This window comes from Bufo bufo, chromosome 7 (genome assembly GCF_905171765.1).
Source record: "Bufo bufo chromosome 7, aBufBuf1.1, whole genome shotgun sequence".
Taxonomy (NCBI): Eukaryota; Metazoa; Chordata; class Amphibia; order Anura; family Bufonidae; genus Bufo; species Bufo bufo.
In genome coordinates, this window is record NC_053395.1 from 105,092,571 (window position 1) to 105,110,587 (window position 18,017).

Here is an 18,017-nt window from a genome sequence, read left to right on the forward strand (position 1 = left end):
CACTGCCGCGATCCGATTGGTTAGTCTGCACAGACTAACCAATCGGATCGATTGCCGGCAAGGGGCCACTCTGATTAGTCCCTTGCCGGCATTACTGCACTGTATGCTGTCCGTGACAGCAGCAGTGCAGGGGCAGAAGCTTTAATCCAAGCGCTTTGCAGCGCTTGGATTAAAGAGCTGGTTTGACGTTTATAGACGTGATAGCTGCACGGGGCATGTGCAAATATCACGTATATAAACTTATTGCAGTCGTGAAGGGGTTAAGATGGGACATATGGGACTCCCAATCCGCAGAGAAAATAAGGATGTCATCCAGATTAATAATCATAAACCTGACGATAAATTCCCTGAAGATGTCATTCATAAAATTCTGAAAAACTGCTGGGGCATTAATGAGTCCGAATGGCATTACCAGGTACGCAAAATGTCCCTCCGGAGTATTGAAGGCAGTTTTCCACTCGTCTCCCTCCTTGATACGAATCAGGTTATATGCCCCTCTTAAATCAAGTTTAGAAAACCACGATGCTCCCAGAACCTGATTGAACAAGTCAGGAATCAAAGGGAGGGAATATTGATTTTTAATGTTGATCTTGTTCAATTATCTGTAATCAATACAGGGTCTGAGGCCACCGTCTTTCTTTTTAACAAAAAAGAAACCAGCCCCCATAGGAGAAGTAGATGGCCTGATATGCCCCTTACTTAGGCTCTCTTTAATATAATCTTTCATGGCACCACGTTCCGGCCCAGACAAGTTAAAAATATGACCCTTGGGAAACCTGGATCCCGGCACCAACTCAATAGCACAATCGTAAGACCAATGGGGTGGAAGCTCCTCAACCTCGGAGGTAGAAAAAACATTGCGGAAGTCTTCAATATATGCAGGAATGGCCATAGGGCTAGAAGCAACCCCCGCTACCACTATGGATACACAAGAGGAACAGTTAGGACCCCACCTTTCTAATTCCCCCATAGTCCAGTTGTCACGGCCTTTGGTTTGTGCTGTGACACTGTTGCCACACTTGCGGTTGCCCACGGCAACGTGTTGCTTTGAGAGCATGTGGTGGCAGTGTCTTTGGCCTTCTGGGGGATTGCCGTGATATGGTTGTCAATCATGCTGTTGCCGGTGGTAACGTGTGGTTTGGTATGCTTGTGTGTGTACTTCCCCTTTAAGTGGCTTCCTTCCTCTGTCTGGTGTTGGAAGGGTTAACTCCCTTCTTAGTGTTTTGTGAACACTGGGTTTGTGTGTGTGGGTGTGGCTGCTTGGTCTATTTAGCCTCTGCTGGATGCCTGAAGCTTTCTCCACCATTGGTGTATGCTGGTGGTTCACTGTTCCTGGCTTTTACCATCTGTCCAGTGAGGGCCACCCTTGTGGTCATTAATGTTATTATGGTGTCTCTTTCCCTTCCTATCTTTTGGGTTGCGTGGGTTATGTTCAGGGTGTTGTATGTCTTGTGTGGTGTTACATGGCTGGTGATGTTTGGTGTCCAGCATGTTTGCTAGACATTCCCCTGTCTCACGTTTATTGCAGCTATGGTTATCCTGGGTTCCTGTGTGGTTGTGGTTTGTGCTGTGTCCTTTAATGTTGGTGTGGACAGCAGCACTTGTGCACTGGTTCCAGTCAGTGTGTCTGTGGCAGGTAAGTGTGTTATGGGTTTCGCTTACCTGCCAACTCCATATGCTGTATGTGTTCCCCTCTCCTTGGAGCCTGGCCTCAAATAGAGACTCCTGTTCCTCCATGACTGGGTCGTCTCTTCCCTGCTCCTTGGTGAGGGATTACCAGGGCGACTCAGGGTCTCTAGGAATCCAGAGTATGAGCCGTCCTACCATCGGGGTCCGCTCATACAGTGAGGAGTCAGGGAGAGGATTAGGGACGCTGTAGGAGGTGACCTACTCCCTTATTACTCCTTTTGGCCAGGCTGATACCCTTTTACCCTTTGGAGCCACGGCATTCCTAAGACCACTTCAACGGGCAGTATGACTAGGGAGCATTTCTCAGTATGACACACTCCCACGGACAAGGATATTTCTGGGGTGCAATATCTGACCGCCCCGCCCCCACCCCCGCAAAGGAGTAGAATGGCTACAAGACTTATAGGAGTGGACAAGGTTAACACCGGTATTCCCACTTGTAGGGCGAACCCTAGATCTAGAAAGCTAGCGGCAGAACCCGAATCAATAAAATAATTACCTGAACCCTTATTAGGCCCAAAAACAACAGTAATAGGAACCAGCAACGTTTTTCTTACCACCACAGAAAGTACCTTGTCTTTGGATCCCTCAGGAATGCATGACCTTTCGGAAGGGAGGGATCTTAGGACATTGACGGACCCAATGTTCAGTGCCACCACAGTAGAAACAGGTACCTTATTGTCGCCGTTGTTCCCTTCTGGTCATACCTAATTGCATAGATTCTTCAGTTGGAGCTTCCACCCTGGGTCCCACTGGAACAGATTCAGGGTTAGGGACAGTCTGTGAAAGAAATAAATGTTCCCGCTGTCTCTCCCTAACATGTCTGTCCAATCTAATAGCCAGGGTCATAGCGTCCTCTAAGGACTCGGGACAGGGATAAGACACCAGCATATCCTTTAAGTTTCTCAGAGAGTCCGGACCTGAACTGGCTTTTGAGCGCCGGTTCATTCCAGCCAGAAGGAACGCACAATTTACGAAACCGAGTGCAGCCGACCTAAGACACTGAGAGTCGGAAGGCAAAGAAAACGCCCACTCTAGAGGGTCCCCCTGTAAGAGGGAAATAACTATTCCCACCCTTTGCTGATCGGACCCGGACGCAGGCGGAAGTATAATTTACAACTCTCCTTGAAGGTCAAAAAACACTTGCGGTCCCCAGAAAATCTATCAGGCAGTTTGACATGGGGTTCTGCCTGAAGTACTGGTAGATTAGAAGTAGGGAGAGATTGAGCGGATTCTTGGAGTTGTAATCTCTCCCTCAAATCCTGCACAATCTGCGCCAGGTTCTGGACATGGTCAGTAAGGCTCTGCAGGGGGTCCATAGGGACATAAGGCCTGCGATTCTGTCATGAACTAGGGAATGGGGAAGAGGAAGTGCACCCACTAGCTGCCACCCACGCCTCTGTCTCTGCCTACTTACACTACCCGTCCTAAGAGACGGGGCATAACTGGGCGACGGTCCCTAACCTCTATAAGTGCAGAGCGGTAGAGTCGACAGAGACAGAATATAACCAGGCAGAGGCAGTAGGAGGGAACCCTGCATATGGATCTGAAGTCACGTAAAGTGTCAGGAGCAATACTGAAATGCCAAAGATAAACACTAAGGTAGGCAAACAGGGATAACAAGGATGGTAACCAACACACCTAGGGTCAAACCCGGATGTTACGTAAGTACACAAGGAATAGCAATAATGGGTCAGAGTACAAGCCAAGGGTCAAACCTGGAGGTCACATCAGTACACAAAGGCAGGCGAGGTCGAGTCAGGAACAAAAGCCAAGGGTCAAAATCCAGAGTAGCAGAAGCACTGAGTAGTAGCAGTTAGGCACAGGACCAAAATCGCAGGCAACCTCTGGCCAGCAGGCTGCCTGTATAAATAGTGAAAGGCTAAGGTCATGTGACGTGGCCAGCGTCACATGACCCGTTCAGACACAGAAGCCGAGCACCGAGTGGCCAGCTCGGTGCTCAGCCTGATACTGTTGCCAGGGGAACGGAGAACGCCGACAGCACAGACAGCAGGAGCGCGGTCGGGTTCGCTCCGCCCCCTGTTACCTGGGAGTCTCTCAGGGAGAGAGGCAGGACGCCGGCGGTGCTGTGCAGGAAGATCGCGTCGCCGGCGCCCTGTGACAGGGTACTTGAAATTTACTGGAAATAAAAAAAAAAAACTGCTTCTAAAATTCAAAGCCTTCTAACATCCTAAAAAAATTTAATGACATTTGCAAAATAATACCAATATAAAGTATACATATGAGAAATGTTAAGTAATAACTATTGTATGGGCTATCACTATCTATATTAAAAGCAGAGAAATTCCAAATCTTGGATTTTTTTAAATAAATAAACGTGAAACACATGGACTCAAATTTACCACTATCATGAAGTACATTGTGTCACAAGAAAACAATCTCAGAATGGCTTGGTAAAAGTAAAAGTGCTCCAATGTTATTACCACAAAGTGACACATGTCAAATTTCCAAAAAATGGCCTGGTCCTTAAGGGGGTAATTATTAAACACAGCACTTTTGCAGTTTTGGTGGTATTTTTTGGACCTGTGTTTTGTCATGTTTGTTGTTTTTTGCGGCAAAAAACATCAGATCCGGAAGTTAGCATAACCCCTTCACAACATGTAATGTAATACTACGTCACATGTCGGGTCTTTAAAGATGGTGCCAACTCCAGAGCAGAACAAGTGCCATAGCAACTGGGTATTGCTGTTTCACACAGCAGACACCTTGGATAATGACCGGGGTCGGCTATAATGCCGAACAAGGACATTTAACCCTTCAGATACTGTGGTCAGATGTGCCCATGGCATCTGGGAGAGCGCAAAAACCCAGAACGTGCGCTTCACCTAGCGAGGAAATATTTTTTAAAATGTAAAAAATATAAGGCCTCTTTCACATTAGCGTGTCCGGATAAGGTCCAGATGCGTAGCGGCAAACCCGCAGTTTTGACTGCGATTGCGTTCCGTTGTTCAATTTTTATCATGCGGGTGCAATGTGTTTTGCACGTGCGTGATAAAAAACTGACTGTGGTACCCAGACCCGAACTTCTTCACAGAAGTTCAGGTTTGGGTTCAAGGTTGTGTAGATTGTATTATTTTCCCTTATAACATGATTATAAGGGAAAATAATAGCATTCTGAATACAGAATGCTAAGTAAAATAGGGCTGGAGGGGTTAAAGAAAATAATTTAACTCACCTTAATCCACTTGTTCGTGCAGCCGGCATCTCTTGTCTCATGTCTTCTTCTTTGAGGAATAGGACCTTTGATGACATCACTGCGTTCATCAGATGGTCCATCACATGATCCATCACCATGGTAAAAGATCATGTGGCGGACCATGTGATGAGCGTAGTGACATCATCAAAGGTCCTTTTCCTCACAGATGAAGACAGAAGAAAATATTATTATTTTTTTAACCCCTCCAGCCCTATTTTACTCTGCATTCTGTATTCAGAAAATCGCACCGCATCCGCACTTGCTTGCGGATGCTTGCGATTTTCACGCAACCCCATTTAATTCTATGGGGCCTGCGTTGGGTGAAAAACGCACAAAATAGAGCTTGCTGCGATTTTCACGCAACACACAAGTGATGCGTGAAAATCACCGCTCATGTGCACAGCCCCATAGAAATGAATGGGTCCGGATTCAGTGCGGGTGCAGTGCGTTCAACTCACGCATTGCACCCGCGCGGGAAAACTCGCCCGTGTGAAAGGGGCCTAACAATTCTAATCACCGGGCGTTTACACAAGCGGTGATGCCCATGATGTTTATTTTTTTATTGTTTATTTTTATTATATATATAGGCTAAATCAGGCACTCAAATATGGAGTAAATTGATCAAACTATTTATTTAAGGGAAGATTCCCACAATAGTAATAGAATATAACAATAAAATATACCATTAAAATACAAATACAATAAAATCACTTAAATTCACTAAAAAACACTGATCAAGTAGCAGCAATAGTAGGCATATATTCTAAAATGACAAATGCGGCTTAAATTTTAAATACTGCGGTCATTGTTCCAGTCTAGGAAAAACGCAATTCCATGCTTTGTAACAAAGTCTTATGGACACTCGTCGGTTTTGAATCGGTAGTAACAAAGTGCAATTGTGCACAACGGTGGCGTCCCACCTAATTGAGCAACTATGTTGCTTTGTTTTACCTGGCCGGTATGTCCTTATCCTGCGTCCGGACTTGAAGAGATGCGCTGTGGGCACGATGTCATCTGGATATCCGCTCACGAAAACTGTGTTTGTGGCTTTGTTTGCAGGGATTCCTCCGGTGTTCGTTGCTCTCAATCACAGCTATTTGGCTTCAAAAGTCCAGGGGAGCTACTGTTCCAGCATGCCGGTACAAGGTGTTTGACCATACGCGTTTCGGGGTTCTCTGAATGGCCCCTTCCTCAGTGGCCACTGAGGAAGGGGCCATTCAGAGAACCCCGAAACGCAGTATTTACCGCTGTATTTAAAATTTAAGCCGCATTTGTCATTTTAGAATATATGCCTACTATTACTGCTACTTGATCAGTGTTTTTTAGTGAATTTAAGTGATTTTATTGTATTTGTATTTCAATGGTATATTTTATTGTTATATTCTATTACTATTGTGGGAATCTTCCCTTAAATAAATAGTTTGATCAATTTACTCCATATTTGAGTGCCTGGTTTAGCCTATATATATATTTCTGCAACTTCTTTCTGTGACTGGGTGGGTCACATAAACCAAGAGCACCTTGAATCCATTACCCAGCTGTAGTGATCCACAGACACCGTATTCTTTTTATTTTTATTATAACAATAAAAAAATAAACATCATGGGCATCACCGCTTGTGTAAACGCCCATACTATTAAAATATAAAAATATTTATCCCATACAGAAAAGGCAAAACGGAAAAAGAAGTCAAAATTGCCGATTTACCAATTTTTGGTCGCTTCTCCTCCCACAAAAAAATGTAAATAAAATGTTATCAAAAAGTTGTACACATCCCAAAATTGTATAAGTGAAAATGAAAATAAATGATCCCTCACACAGCTCCATACATTTAACTACAAAAAAAGTTAGAATATGGCTACGAAAAGATAAAAATAATATTTTTCAATCTTTTTATGTTGTTTTCAGTATAAAAAGATAAACTATACTGTGGTCTCTCCATAATTATACTGACCTGGACAATGAAAGTAACTGGTAAGTTTTACTGTATAGGGAACGCCGTAAAAACAAAACCCATAAAACTGTTGTGGAATTGCTTTTTTTTATTTTTATTTTACCCCATTTGGAATTTCTTTTCAGCTCCCCACTATATCGTATGCAATATTAAATGGTGGAATTAGAAAGTGCAACTTTTCCCACAAAAAACAAGCCATCATAGTGCTATGTGAAAGTAAAAATTAAAAAGTTATGGCCCACGAAAAGCAGGAAGTGAAAAATGTAAATTCAAAAACAAACAAAAACCTCCAGGGCTGAAAGGGTTAATGTAGCTAATTGTTTACTTTCTTGATTGTAGACATCCTTCCCGACTTCAGACTGCAGAATCACTTTTGCCAATGTCACCAGATGAATATGATGATCTAACCAAACTTTATGGACCAGCTGAATTTGAAATTGTACGTTATTTGTAAGAAAATGTTGTTGTTTTTTGTGATTTCTTACTTTTTCCATATTGGTAATATTCCGAATGTCTATACGATTCCAAAAATAAGTAAGCTTTTTATTCCTGGTATTGGATTACAGTTTAAGGCCTCATGCACACAACCATATGTATTTTGCTGCCTCCAAAACACTGATCCCCAGATGATATTGTGTGACATCCATGTTGCATCTTTTTTTTTTTTGGTGTACCCATTGAGTTTAGTGGGGCCGTGGTTTATATTTTGCGAACATATTCTATCTTTTTGTGGAACAGATATATGGATGTGGAAAGCACACTGTGCTTTGTGCATCCATATGTCCGCTCCACAATGGATATAACATATCTTATTCTTGGCCACAAGATGCAGACCACAGACCTATTAAAGTCAATGTCATCCATATTTTTCAGATCCATGTTTAGTGGACCACAAAATAAAGACCTTAAGGGAATGAAACCTTAAGGGAATATGTCATCAGAAAATAACCTATTGTTTATAAATCACTTTTTTATGTTAAATATATTTTAAATAATTTTGGTGGTGTTATTTAAAAAAGGAAATATCCTGTGGATTTTGCACTGGCCACTATGCCTACAGCCTGCATTTTTCTGCTTATCACTGCATGCAGGATTGGAACACATACACATCACCTATATACACAGATAACAACACAGGATCCACCATTCACAATAGGTGATTGTCAAAGCTTATCTTCTGCCTCCTGACCTTTTCACATATTACAGAGCATGCCTACAAAACTCTCCCATAGAAGTCAATCAGGTTCTCTCCTGTCCATTGTGTCTATAGCCCATGTGGCTGCTGTAAAGCAATTCTCTAAGTGCGCTCTAATTACTGTTAAGGACACCTCAGGCAAGATGGCCGCCCCCACAATTGTGTTCTGAAAATAGAATTAAAAAATCCAAAAATAAAAACAGATTAGAAGAAGGATATGTGTTGCTATCTGGGTTTTAACTGGCAGAAAATTAATTTGGTCTAGCCAAAGTGTCGTGGAAATTTTTATTAACATAGGATGACTATAGTGGACTTTCTGTTTAGCTTAGGAATGTTATGTAGGTTTATTTCGTATATGCCTCCCTGTGTAAAGTCTGACCGGATTACGGTTATAAGAGAGCGTGATCAGGTCATGACGGTACCAGGGAAATTCTATAGATCAGCACTCGGGTTCCTTCTCCCCCATGTGAAAGCCGCCACCTTTGGTTTGAGGGGGATCTAATGGCTGCTGGCTCTGAGAGCAATGTTCTTAGTGAAAGCTGCCAGCAGGTCCTCATCATCATGCTGGTCTCACTGAACCATAGTGGCTCCAACATGCTGCTAAACATTGGTTGGTGTAACTGGTGTCCATGTGAATGCTTCGAACGATTGGGTCGTATCCATGTGGTGACTGTAGCTTCTGCAGGATGATGTCACCAAAAAAGGAATTCTTAAATCCTCGTGACAACAAAAAATATCAGATTAAAGAGTACATTAATTGTAAATCTATGGGAGTAGTGTATGCCATAAAATGTGACTGTCCAAAAATTTATGTGGGCAAAACCACGCAAGGACTTAGAAGGCGCATTTCCAAACATCTTAGCATTATAAATACCATCAGCGATACACCCCTCTCAAGACATATGCACCATATACACAATGGGAACGTCCAGAATTTAAAAGTATGGGGTATACAAAAACTTAAGTTAGGCCCAAGAATGGGCAACCTGGACAAGAGGCTACAACAGGAGGAAACTCGATGGATATATCACCTAGGGAGCCTAGCCCCACATGGATTAAATGAGGGATTTACCTATGCCTCGTTCCTTTGAGAGAGATTCCAGTAATATGAAGTATTAGAAATACATAAGAGATAAATAGAACCATATGACGATTAAAAACAGGGCAGCCAAGCCAATCAAAAAAACAGTAATATAACAAAAAGACTGAAAAACAGTTCTGTCAAACTTGTAATATGACCAAGTAAACTTCTATGTCTGCCAAATAGTAGAAATCAGATGACATAAGATGATACATCTCCGAAAAATTAATTTCCAAAATAAAAAGTATAACAATAAAAAAGAAAAATAGTGAAGAAATTAATAATAGAAAATTAAAAATTAAAACTACATATAGGAGCTCATGTAAACAAGAACCCCCATACCACAAAAGATCCAAGTAACACAAGGTGACACCAATACCAATATTTTTCTAATGACAAAATTAAAAAACCAATAAATATATAGATAGTAATAAAATTAGATTTTATATTAAAACAGTAAAAAAGGGATATAAGGTGATATAAAAATAACAAAATTTAAAATATACTAAAAATTAAAATATTAAAAAAATTTGATATATAAACACACACTAATTTATTTACATAAACACAAATAATAAATACACATACCTGGTGGATCGTTGAGGTAATGCAGGGAAATCAGGGTATCCTTATGGTACCTAAAATGTATAACAGAGAGAGCATGTATTAATGTAGAGCAGATAGTGCTATGTATCCATCTAAATAATAAGAAGAACATATAGGAGAAATATGGACAACAAAAGAATCATACCATCTACTAAGACCCCAGGACTACACTGCGTGCAGAATTATTAGGCAAATGAGTATTTTGACCACATGTCATGGTCTTACCTGCTTGGTGCTCTCCTTCGTTTGACATGTGCTGGCGGCCATCTTGGGTTCTGGGTTTCTTGTAGCCTTCCACCCTGCGGCTCCTCCTTCCCCTGGGAGGAGCTGGATGCCTAGCTCATATATATAGGAGGTCTGTGGCTTCAGTTCCCTGCTTGGTCCTCCTGTGTTCACATGCTTCTAGACTGCTGCTGCTTCTGGTTCCTGATCCTGGCTTCGTCTGACTACCCTGCTGGTTCCTGATCCTGGCTTCGTCTGACTACCCTGCTGGTTCCTGATCCTGGCTTCGTCTGACTACCCTGCTGGTTCCTGATCCTGGCTTCGTCTGACTACCCTGCTGGTTCCTGATCCTGGCTTCGTCTGACTACCCTTCTGGTTCCTGACCTCTGGCTTCGCAAAGACTCTGCTCGGTTTCACCATCCGTTTGGACTTTTGCTTTACAGCTTTATTTTCAATAAAGCCTTCTATTTTCACTTATCTCTTGTTGTACGTCTGGTTCATGGTTCCGTGACATTAGGACCAAGCCATGAATTCTGACGGTACAGGGCCATCCTCGCTACCCACGCTGGTTGCCAGACTTGATCAGCAGGATCACCTGTTGGGTCGGTTCGCTGTGGCGTTGCAAACCCTGCTTGAACGCACGGCTCATTTCGCTCCCGTTGCCGATGGGTCGGTTGTCGCTCCTGGGCTCGCTCCTACTGCCGCTCCGGTTGTTGCGCCAGAGTCTACCCCGACACCTGTTGTTGCGCCTGCGGTGTTTCGGGGTATGACCGGTTCTGCCCCTCTTCCACAGCGCTTTGGGGGAGAGCCAACTCAGTGCCGAGGTTTCCTTAACCAGGTGGGCATTTATTTTGAGTTGCTGCCACATGCCTTTCCTACTGAGAGATCAAAGGTGGGCTTCTTGATCTCGCTGCTCTCGGACAAGGCCTTGGCCTGGGCCAGCCCTTTATGGGAGAACAACAATCCGGTGGTTGCCGAGTTTTCCGGTTTTGTTGCTTCTCTTCGGAAGGTATTCGATGTGCCGGCTCGTGCTGCCTCTGCTGCGAAGCTCCTTATGTCCATCAGACAGGGTTCACGATCCGTAGCTGAATACGCCATTGAGTTTCGTACCCTGGCAGCAGAGGTGGGCTGGAATAATGAGGCTCTGGTCGCTGCTTTCTCTCATGGTCTCTCGGATGCCTTGAAGGATGAGGTTGCAGCTAAGGACCTACCAGTTGAGCTCGAGTCTCTTATTTCTTTCCTGATTTTGATTGACACCAGACTCAGGGAGAGACCTTCCTTTAAGGAGAACCTGCGGAGGTCTTCTAACAGATTGGTGCCTACGTTTGCTGTCCCACCCGTGCCTCCCTCTCCTCCCACGCCTCCTGGGGATGACTTGTCTGGGGGTGAACCCATGCAGCTGGGGTTTGCTCGCCTGTCCGAGGGGGAGAGGGCACTCCGGAGACGCGAGGGCCGATGCATGTACTGTGGTCTCGGTGGGCATTTTCGGTTGGCATGTCCGAACCGTCCGGGGAACGCTCGTACCCTGAGATCCTGTCGGGGGCAGATCTTGGGTGGAGTCTCCTCGTCCCCGGTTTCCCGTGTTGACAAACCACTGATCACTGTTGTCCTCTCCTGGGTCGGGGGCTCGGTGACGACCCAGGCGTTGGTGGACTCTGGTGCTGGTGGTTTGTTCATTGATAGTGTGTTCGCTGCCGCCAATTCCATTCCTCTGCAGGCTCGAGGTTCCCCACTGGCTCTTGAGGCGATAGACGGCAGACCCCTTCTGCCGCCACACGTGACTCATGAGACCCTTCCAGTGGGGATAGCCATTGGTGCCGTTCACAGAGAGTCGGTCTGCCTCCAGGTTATTTCGTCTCCACACTACTCGGTGGTCTTGGGGTACCCCTGGCTCCAGAAGCATAATCCGACTTTCGATTGGAGATCGGTCGAGATCCTCTCGTGGTCACCGCAGTGTGGGGCTAGTTGCATTCATGGGTCTGTCAAGTTGCTGTGTACTTCCTCGGACTCTCTGTTGCCTCCTGAATACGAGGAGTACCGGGATGTATTCGATAAGGTGCGCGCGGTTGCCCTACCTCCGCACCGCCCATACGATTGTGCCATAGAGTTACAATCTGGTGCCGTTCCTCCTCGTGGCAAAGTCTATCCACTGTCGGTAGCGGAGAATGAGGCCATGGAGGAGTACGTGAGGGAGGCGCTTTCACGCGGACACATTCGCAAGTCTTCGTCCCCGGCAGGGGCTGGATTTTTCTTTGTGAAAAAGAAGGGCGGTGAGTTGAGGCCTTGCATCGATTACAGGGGTCTCAATCGCATCACGATCAAGAACGCTTACCCGATACCCTTGATTTCCGAGCTGTTCGATCGCCTTAAAGGGGCCACGGTCTTTACCAAACTCGACCTGAGGGCGGCATATAACCTGGTAAGGATCAAGGCGGGCGATGAGTGGAAGACCGCGTTTAACACCAGGACCGGTCATTACGAATCCTTGGTTATGCCCTTTGGGTTGTGCAATGCGCCCGCAGTCTTTCAGGAATTCATCAACGATGTTTTCCGTGACCTGTTGCAGCAGTGTGTGGTAGTCTATTTGGATGACATCTTGGTATATTCTGAATCCATGGAGGCCCACATTCTGGATGTCAGACGAGTGTTGCAACGGTTACGAGAGAACAAGCTGTTCGGTAAGCTTGAGAAATGCGAATTTCACCGATCCCAGGTAACCTTCTTAGGTTACATCATTTCCGCTGAGGGGTTCTCCATGGATCCTGAGAAGGTTTCGGCTGTCTTACAGTGGCCCCAGCCCAGTGGTCTTCGTTCCCTGCAGCGCTTTTTGGGCTTCGCCAATTATTATCGGAAGTTCATCAGGGACTTTTCCATGCTGGCCAAGCCTCTCACGGATCTGACCAGGAAGGGCAGTAATTCCCAGGTCTGGCCGCTCGAGGCCATCCGAGCTTTTGAGGCCCTAAAGTCCGCCTTTGTGTCGGCTCCGATTCTGTCGCATCCCAACCCTGGGCTGCCCTTTGTCCTCGAGGTGGACGCGTCTGAGACTGGAGTAGGCGCCCTTCTGTCTCAGCGTAGAACACCAGAGGGTCCTCTGCTTCCTTGTGGGTTTTACTCCCGGAAACTGTCTTCCGCGGAGTGCAACTATCAGATTGGTGACAGGGAGTTATTGGCCATCGTGCAGGCCCTTAAAGAATGGAGGCACTTGCTCGAGGGTTCGGTGGTTCCGGTTCTCATCCTGACGGACCACAAGAATCTGACCTACCTTTCTGAGGCCAAGAGATTGACACCACGTCAGGCCAGATGGGCTCTGTTCTTGTCACGTTTTAATTACGTGGTCTCCTACCTACCCGGTTCCAAGAACATCAGGGCGGATGCCTTATCACGGCAGTACTCCGAGCTGTCCAGGGAGGAGTCGATTCCGACTTCGGTCATACCTCCGAATCAGATCCTGGCCGCCATTCGCACCAGCCTGACCTCTCCCCTGGGTGAGCAGATTTTGGCGGCTCAATCTGGTGCTCCCTCTGGGAGACCCAACGGCAGATGTTTTGTGCCTGAGGAGTTGCGCACTCGGTTGTTGCGAACCTACCATAACTCCAAGACCGCGGGGCATCCTGGAAAGAATCAGCTGTCCTGGGCTGTTTCACGTCTGTTCTGGTGGCCTTCCCTACGTTCCGACATCGCCGCATATGTAGCGGCATGCTCCGTTTGTGCCCAGAGTAAGTCCCCTCGGCACCTTCCGTTGGGCCTTCTGCAACCCATAGCCACCGGGGAGCGCCCATGGTCACACCTGGGGATGGATTTCATTGTGGACCTCCCTGCATCCCGAGGCCATACGGTCATTCTCATGATTGTGGATCGGTTTTCCAAAATGTGCCACTGTGTTCCTCTCAAGAAGTTACCCTCTGCACAAGAGTTGGCCACGATTTTTGCCAGGGAGGTCTTCCGGTTGCACGGTTTGCCTAAGGAGATTGTGTCGGATCGGGGGAGTCAGTTTGTGTCCAGGTTCTGGCGCGCCTTTTGCTCCCAGTTGGGGATTCATCTCTCCTTCTCCTCGGCCTACCACCCTCAGTCCAATGGGGCCGCAGAACGATCCAATCAGGCCTTGGAGCAATTCCTTCGTTGCTATGTCTCCGATCACCAAGACAAGTGGGTTGACCTCCTGCCTTGGGCTGAGTTTGCCAGGAACACGGCGGTGAACTCTTCCTCTGGGACGTCTCCCTTCATGGCCAATTATGGGTTCCAACCTGCCGTGTTACCGGAGGTATTCTCTCCCCAGGATATTCCGGCTGTGGAGGATCACCTTTCCGTCCTACGTGCTTCTTGGGTACAGATCCAGAAGTCCCTTGAGGTCTCTGCGCAGCGCCAGAGACTCCAGGCTGATCGCAGACGAGCGCCTGCTCCTTCCTACCAGGTCGGAGACCGTGTATGGTTGTCCACCCGCAACCTCAACCTTCGAGTGCCCACTCCCAAGCTGGCGCCTCGCTTTGTTGGTCCCTTCCGAGTGCTTCGCAGGGTAAACCCGGTAGCCTATGCCCTTGCGCTTCCTCCTGGCATGCGGATCTCCAACGTGTTTCATGTCTCCCTGTTGAAGCCACTGGTGTGTAATCGTTTCACTTCCTCGGTTCCTCGGCCTCGTCCGGTCCAAGTGGGCAATCGTGAGGAATATGAGGTGAGCAATATCCTGGACTCACGCCTGGTCCGCGGTCGGTTGCAGTTTTTGGTCCATTGGCGTGGTTATGGTCCAGAGGAGCGTTCCTGGGTTCCCTCCGCAGATGTCCATGCTCCTGCCTTGCTCCGAGCCTTCCATGCACGCTTCCCTCAGAAACCGTTTTGTGCTCCGCGGAGGAGGGGCCCTTGAGGGGGAGGTACTGTCATGGTCTTACCTGCTTGGTGCTCTCCTTCGTTTGACATGTGCTGGCGGCCATCTTGGGTTCTGGGTTTCTTGTAGCCTTCCACCCTGCGGCTCCTCCTTCCCCTGGGAGGAGCTGGATGCCTAGCTCATATATATAGGAGGTCTGTGGCTTCAGTTCCCTGCTTGGTCCTCCTGTGTTCACATGCTTCTAGACTGCTGCTGCTTCTGGTTCCTGATCCTGGCTTCGTCTGACTACCCTGCTGGTTCCTGATCCTGGCTTCGTCTGACTACCCTGCTGGTTCCTGATCCTGGCTTCGTCTGACTACCCTGCTGGTTCCTGATCCTGGCTTCGTCTGACTACCCTGCTGGTTCCTGATCCTGGCTTCGTCTGACTACCCTTCTGGTTCCTGACCTCTGGCTTCGCAAAGACTCTGCTCGGTTTCACCATCCGTTTGGACTTTTGCTTTACAGCTTTATTTTCAATAAAGCCTTCTATTTTCACTTATCTCTTGTTGTACGTCTGGTTCATGGTTCCGTGACACCACATCATCCTCTTTATGCATGTTGTCTTACTCCAAGCTGTATAGGCTCGAAAGCCTACTACCAATTAAGCATATTAGGTGATGTGCATCTCTGTAATGAGAAGGGGTGTGGTCTAATGACATCAACACCCTATATTAGGTGTGCATAATTATTAGGCAACTTCCTTTCCTTTGGCAAAATGGGTCAAAAGAAGGACTTGACAGGCTCAGAAAAGTCAAAAATAGTGAGATATCTTGCAGAGGGATGCAGCACTCTTAAAATTGCAAAGCTTCTGAAGCGTGATCATCGAACAATCAATCGTTTCATTCAAAATAGTCAACAGGGTCGCATGAAGCGTGTGGAAAAACCAAGGCGCAAAATAACTGCCCATGAACTGAGAAAAGTCAAGCGTGCAGCTGCCAAGATGCCACTTGCCACCAGTTTGGCCATATTTCAGAGCTGCAACATCACTGGAGTGCCCAAAAGCACAAGGTGTGCAATACTCAGAGACATGGCCAAGGTAAGAAAGGCTGAAAGACGACCACCACTGAACAAGACACACAAGCTGAAACGTCAAGACTGGGCCAAGAAATATCTCAAGACTGATTTTTCTAAGGTTTTATGGACTGATGAAATGAGAGTGAGTCTTGATGGGCCAGATAGATGGGCCCGTGGCTGGATTGGTAAAGGGCAGAGAGCTCCAGTCCGACTCAGACGCCAGCAAGGTGGAGGTGGAGTACTGGTTTGGGCTGGTATCATCAAAGATGAGCTTGTGGGGCCTTTTCGGGTTGAGGATGGAGTCAAGCTCAACTCCCAGTCCTACTGCCAGTTTCTGGAAGACACCTTATTCAAGCAGTGGTACAGGAAGAAGTCTTCATCCTTCAAGAAAAACATGATTTTCATGCAGGACAATGCTCCATCACACGCGTCCAAGTACTCCACAGCGTGGCTGGCAAGAAAGGGTATAAAAGAAGAAAATCTAATGACATGGCCTCCTTGTTCACCTGATCTGAACCCCATTGAGAACCTGTGGTCCATCATCAAATGTGAGATTTACAAGAAGGGAAAACAGTACACCTCTCTGAACAGTGTCTGGGAGGCTGTGGTTGCTGCTGCACGCAATGTTGATGGTGAACAGATCAAAACACTGACAGAATCCATGGATGGCAGGCTTTTGAGTGTCCTTGCAAAGAAAGGTGGCTATATTGGTCACTGATTTGTTTTTGAATGTCAGAAATGTATATTTGTGAATGTTGAGATGTTATATTGGTTTCACTGGTAAAAATAAATAATTGAAATGGGTATATATTTGTTTTTTGTTAAGTTGCCTAATAATTATGCACAGTAATAGTCACCTGCACACACAGATATCCCCCTAAAGTAGCTAAAACTAAAAACAAACTAAAAACTACTTCCAAAAATATTCAGCTTTGATATTAATGAGTTTTTTGGGTTCATTGAGAACATGGTTGTTGTTCAATAATAAAATTAATCCTCAAAAATACAACTTGCCTAATAATTCTGCACTCCCTGTATAGTCGAGATAACAAACAGGGCGACAGATTATATAATCCAAATAAATAAAATTGGCAAGTGTCAATAAGTGAGACAATGAGGTTAGTCTCATCATGTCGAGAAAATATAGTGATGGTATATATGTCCTTCTATAATCCATGTATATATGTCCTTCTATAAATATAACAATACCCTATTATTAATAAGCAAGTGCATGAATGCACATTGTTAGACGAGTGGACTATACAGGGGGGTGTTACTTCACCAATTCAAAAGGAAACTTAAGAGGCATTAAATCGATTTGAAGTGCCCTGACATGCGTAGTAGAAACTACAGGACATCATTTAGGAATAAGTCCTAACGCATGCGCAATAGAAGCCTGATATACCTGCTCTATCATCCTGAGCAGACGCAGTACACCCCACGATCGGAAAAAGAAAAAAACAAGTTATATGACATGCGCAGATATGCAACATACCGGGCTGTCGCATAGTCCATACGTCACGATGAGCGGAAGCGCGCGCATATATATGACCGATACGAAGCCAGCAACTAAGTGCCTAGACATGCGCAGTGCTCAACAATATTATCAATTGGCACTAAGTGTCAGCGCAACTCAAACGGCGCTGCTGAATGCTCATTGGTCAATGAGGTAGTGGGAGGAGCTGTCATTAAGCCTCATTTGGTAGACACACATGGATTGGCCGATCATTCTGGCCCACAGTAACAGAGATACACATTGGTTAACAGAACTGTTACACATGCAGGGAGGTTTTATGAGCTCGGCCCGCCCCCAACATACACTCCACTGCCCATACCCCTGAAGACGCCAAGTGTTTGGCGAAACATGTCGGGGGGGCAGAAAGTGACATTAGTGTGTTTTAGCCAGCAAATGTCTAGCCTAGATAGAGGTCTGGTAGATATATCAGTAAGAGTAGTGTACTCCACGAGGGCATTTGCTGCCAGTAGGCAGCGCGCTGTGAAAGTAACAGTGTGCACCAATTGAGCACAGACGATGCCATAAGAAAAGAAAAGAGAGCTAAACAGCTACAAGTGAAGAGTGCCCTCTAGTGGATTCACCCAATATTCAGACCTACTGTGACTATCAATATTTATAAGGCAGGCATAGAGTTCTAGTTATTTTAAGGACAAGAAATAAATGCT

At 46.0% G+C, this 18,017-nt stretch overlaps 1 protein-coding gene across 1 annotated transcript in view; it reads left to right on the forward strand.

Moving 5' to 3' along the window:
- STAT1 (signal transducer and activator of transcription 1) overlaps positions 1-18,017 on the forward strand; it is a 1,318,258-nt gene that overhangs the window by 1,250,603 nt on the left and 49,638 nt on the right. The window contains exon 23 of the mRNA XM_040441848.1: positions 7,200-7,299. Within this exon, the coding sequence (XP_040297782.1) occupies positions 7,200-7,299 (100 nt within the window). The remainder of the gene's footprint in view (positions 1-7,199; positions 7,300-18,017) is intronic.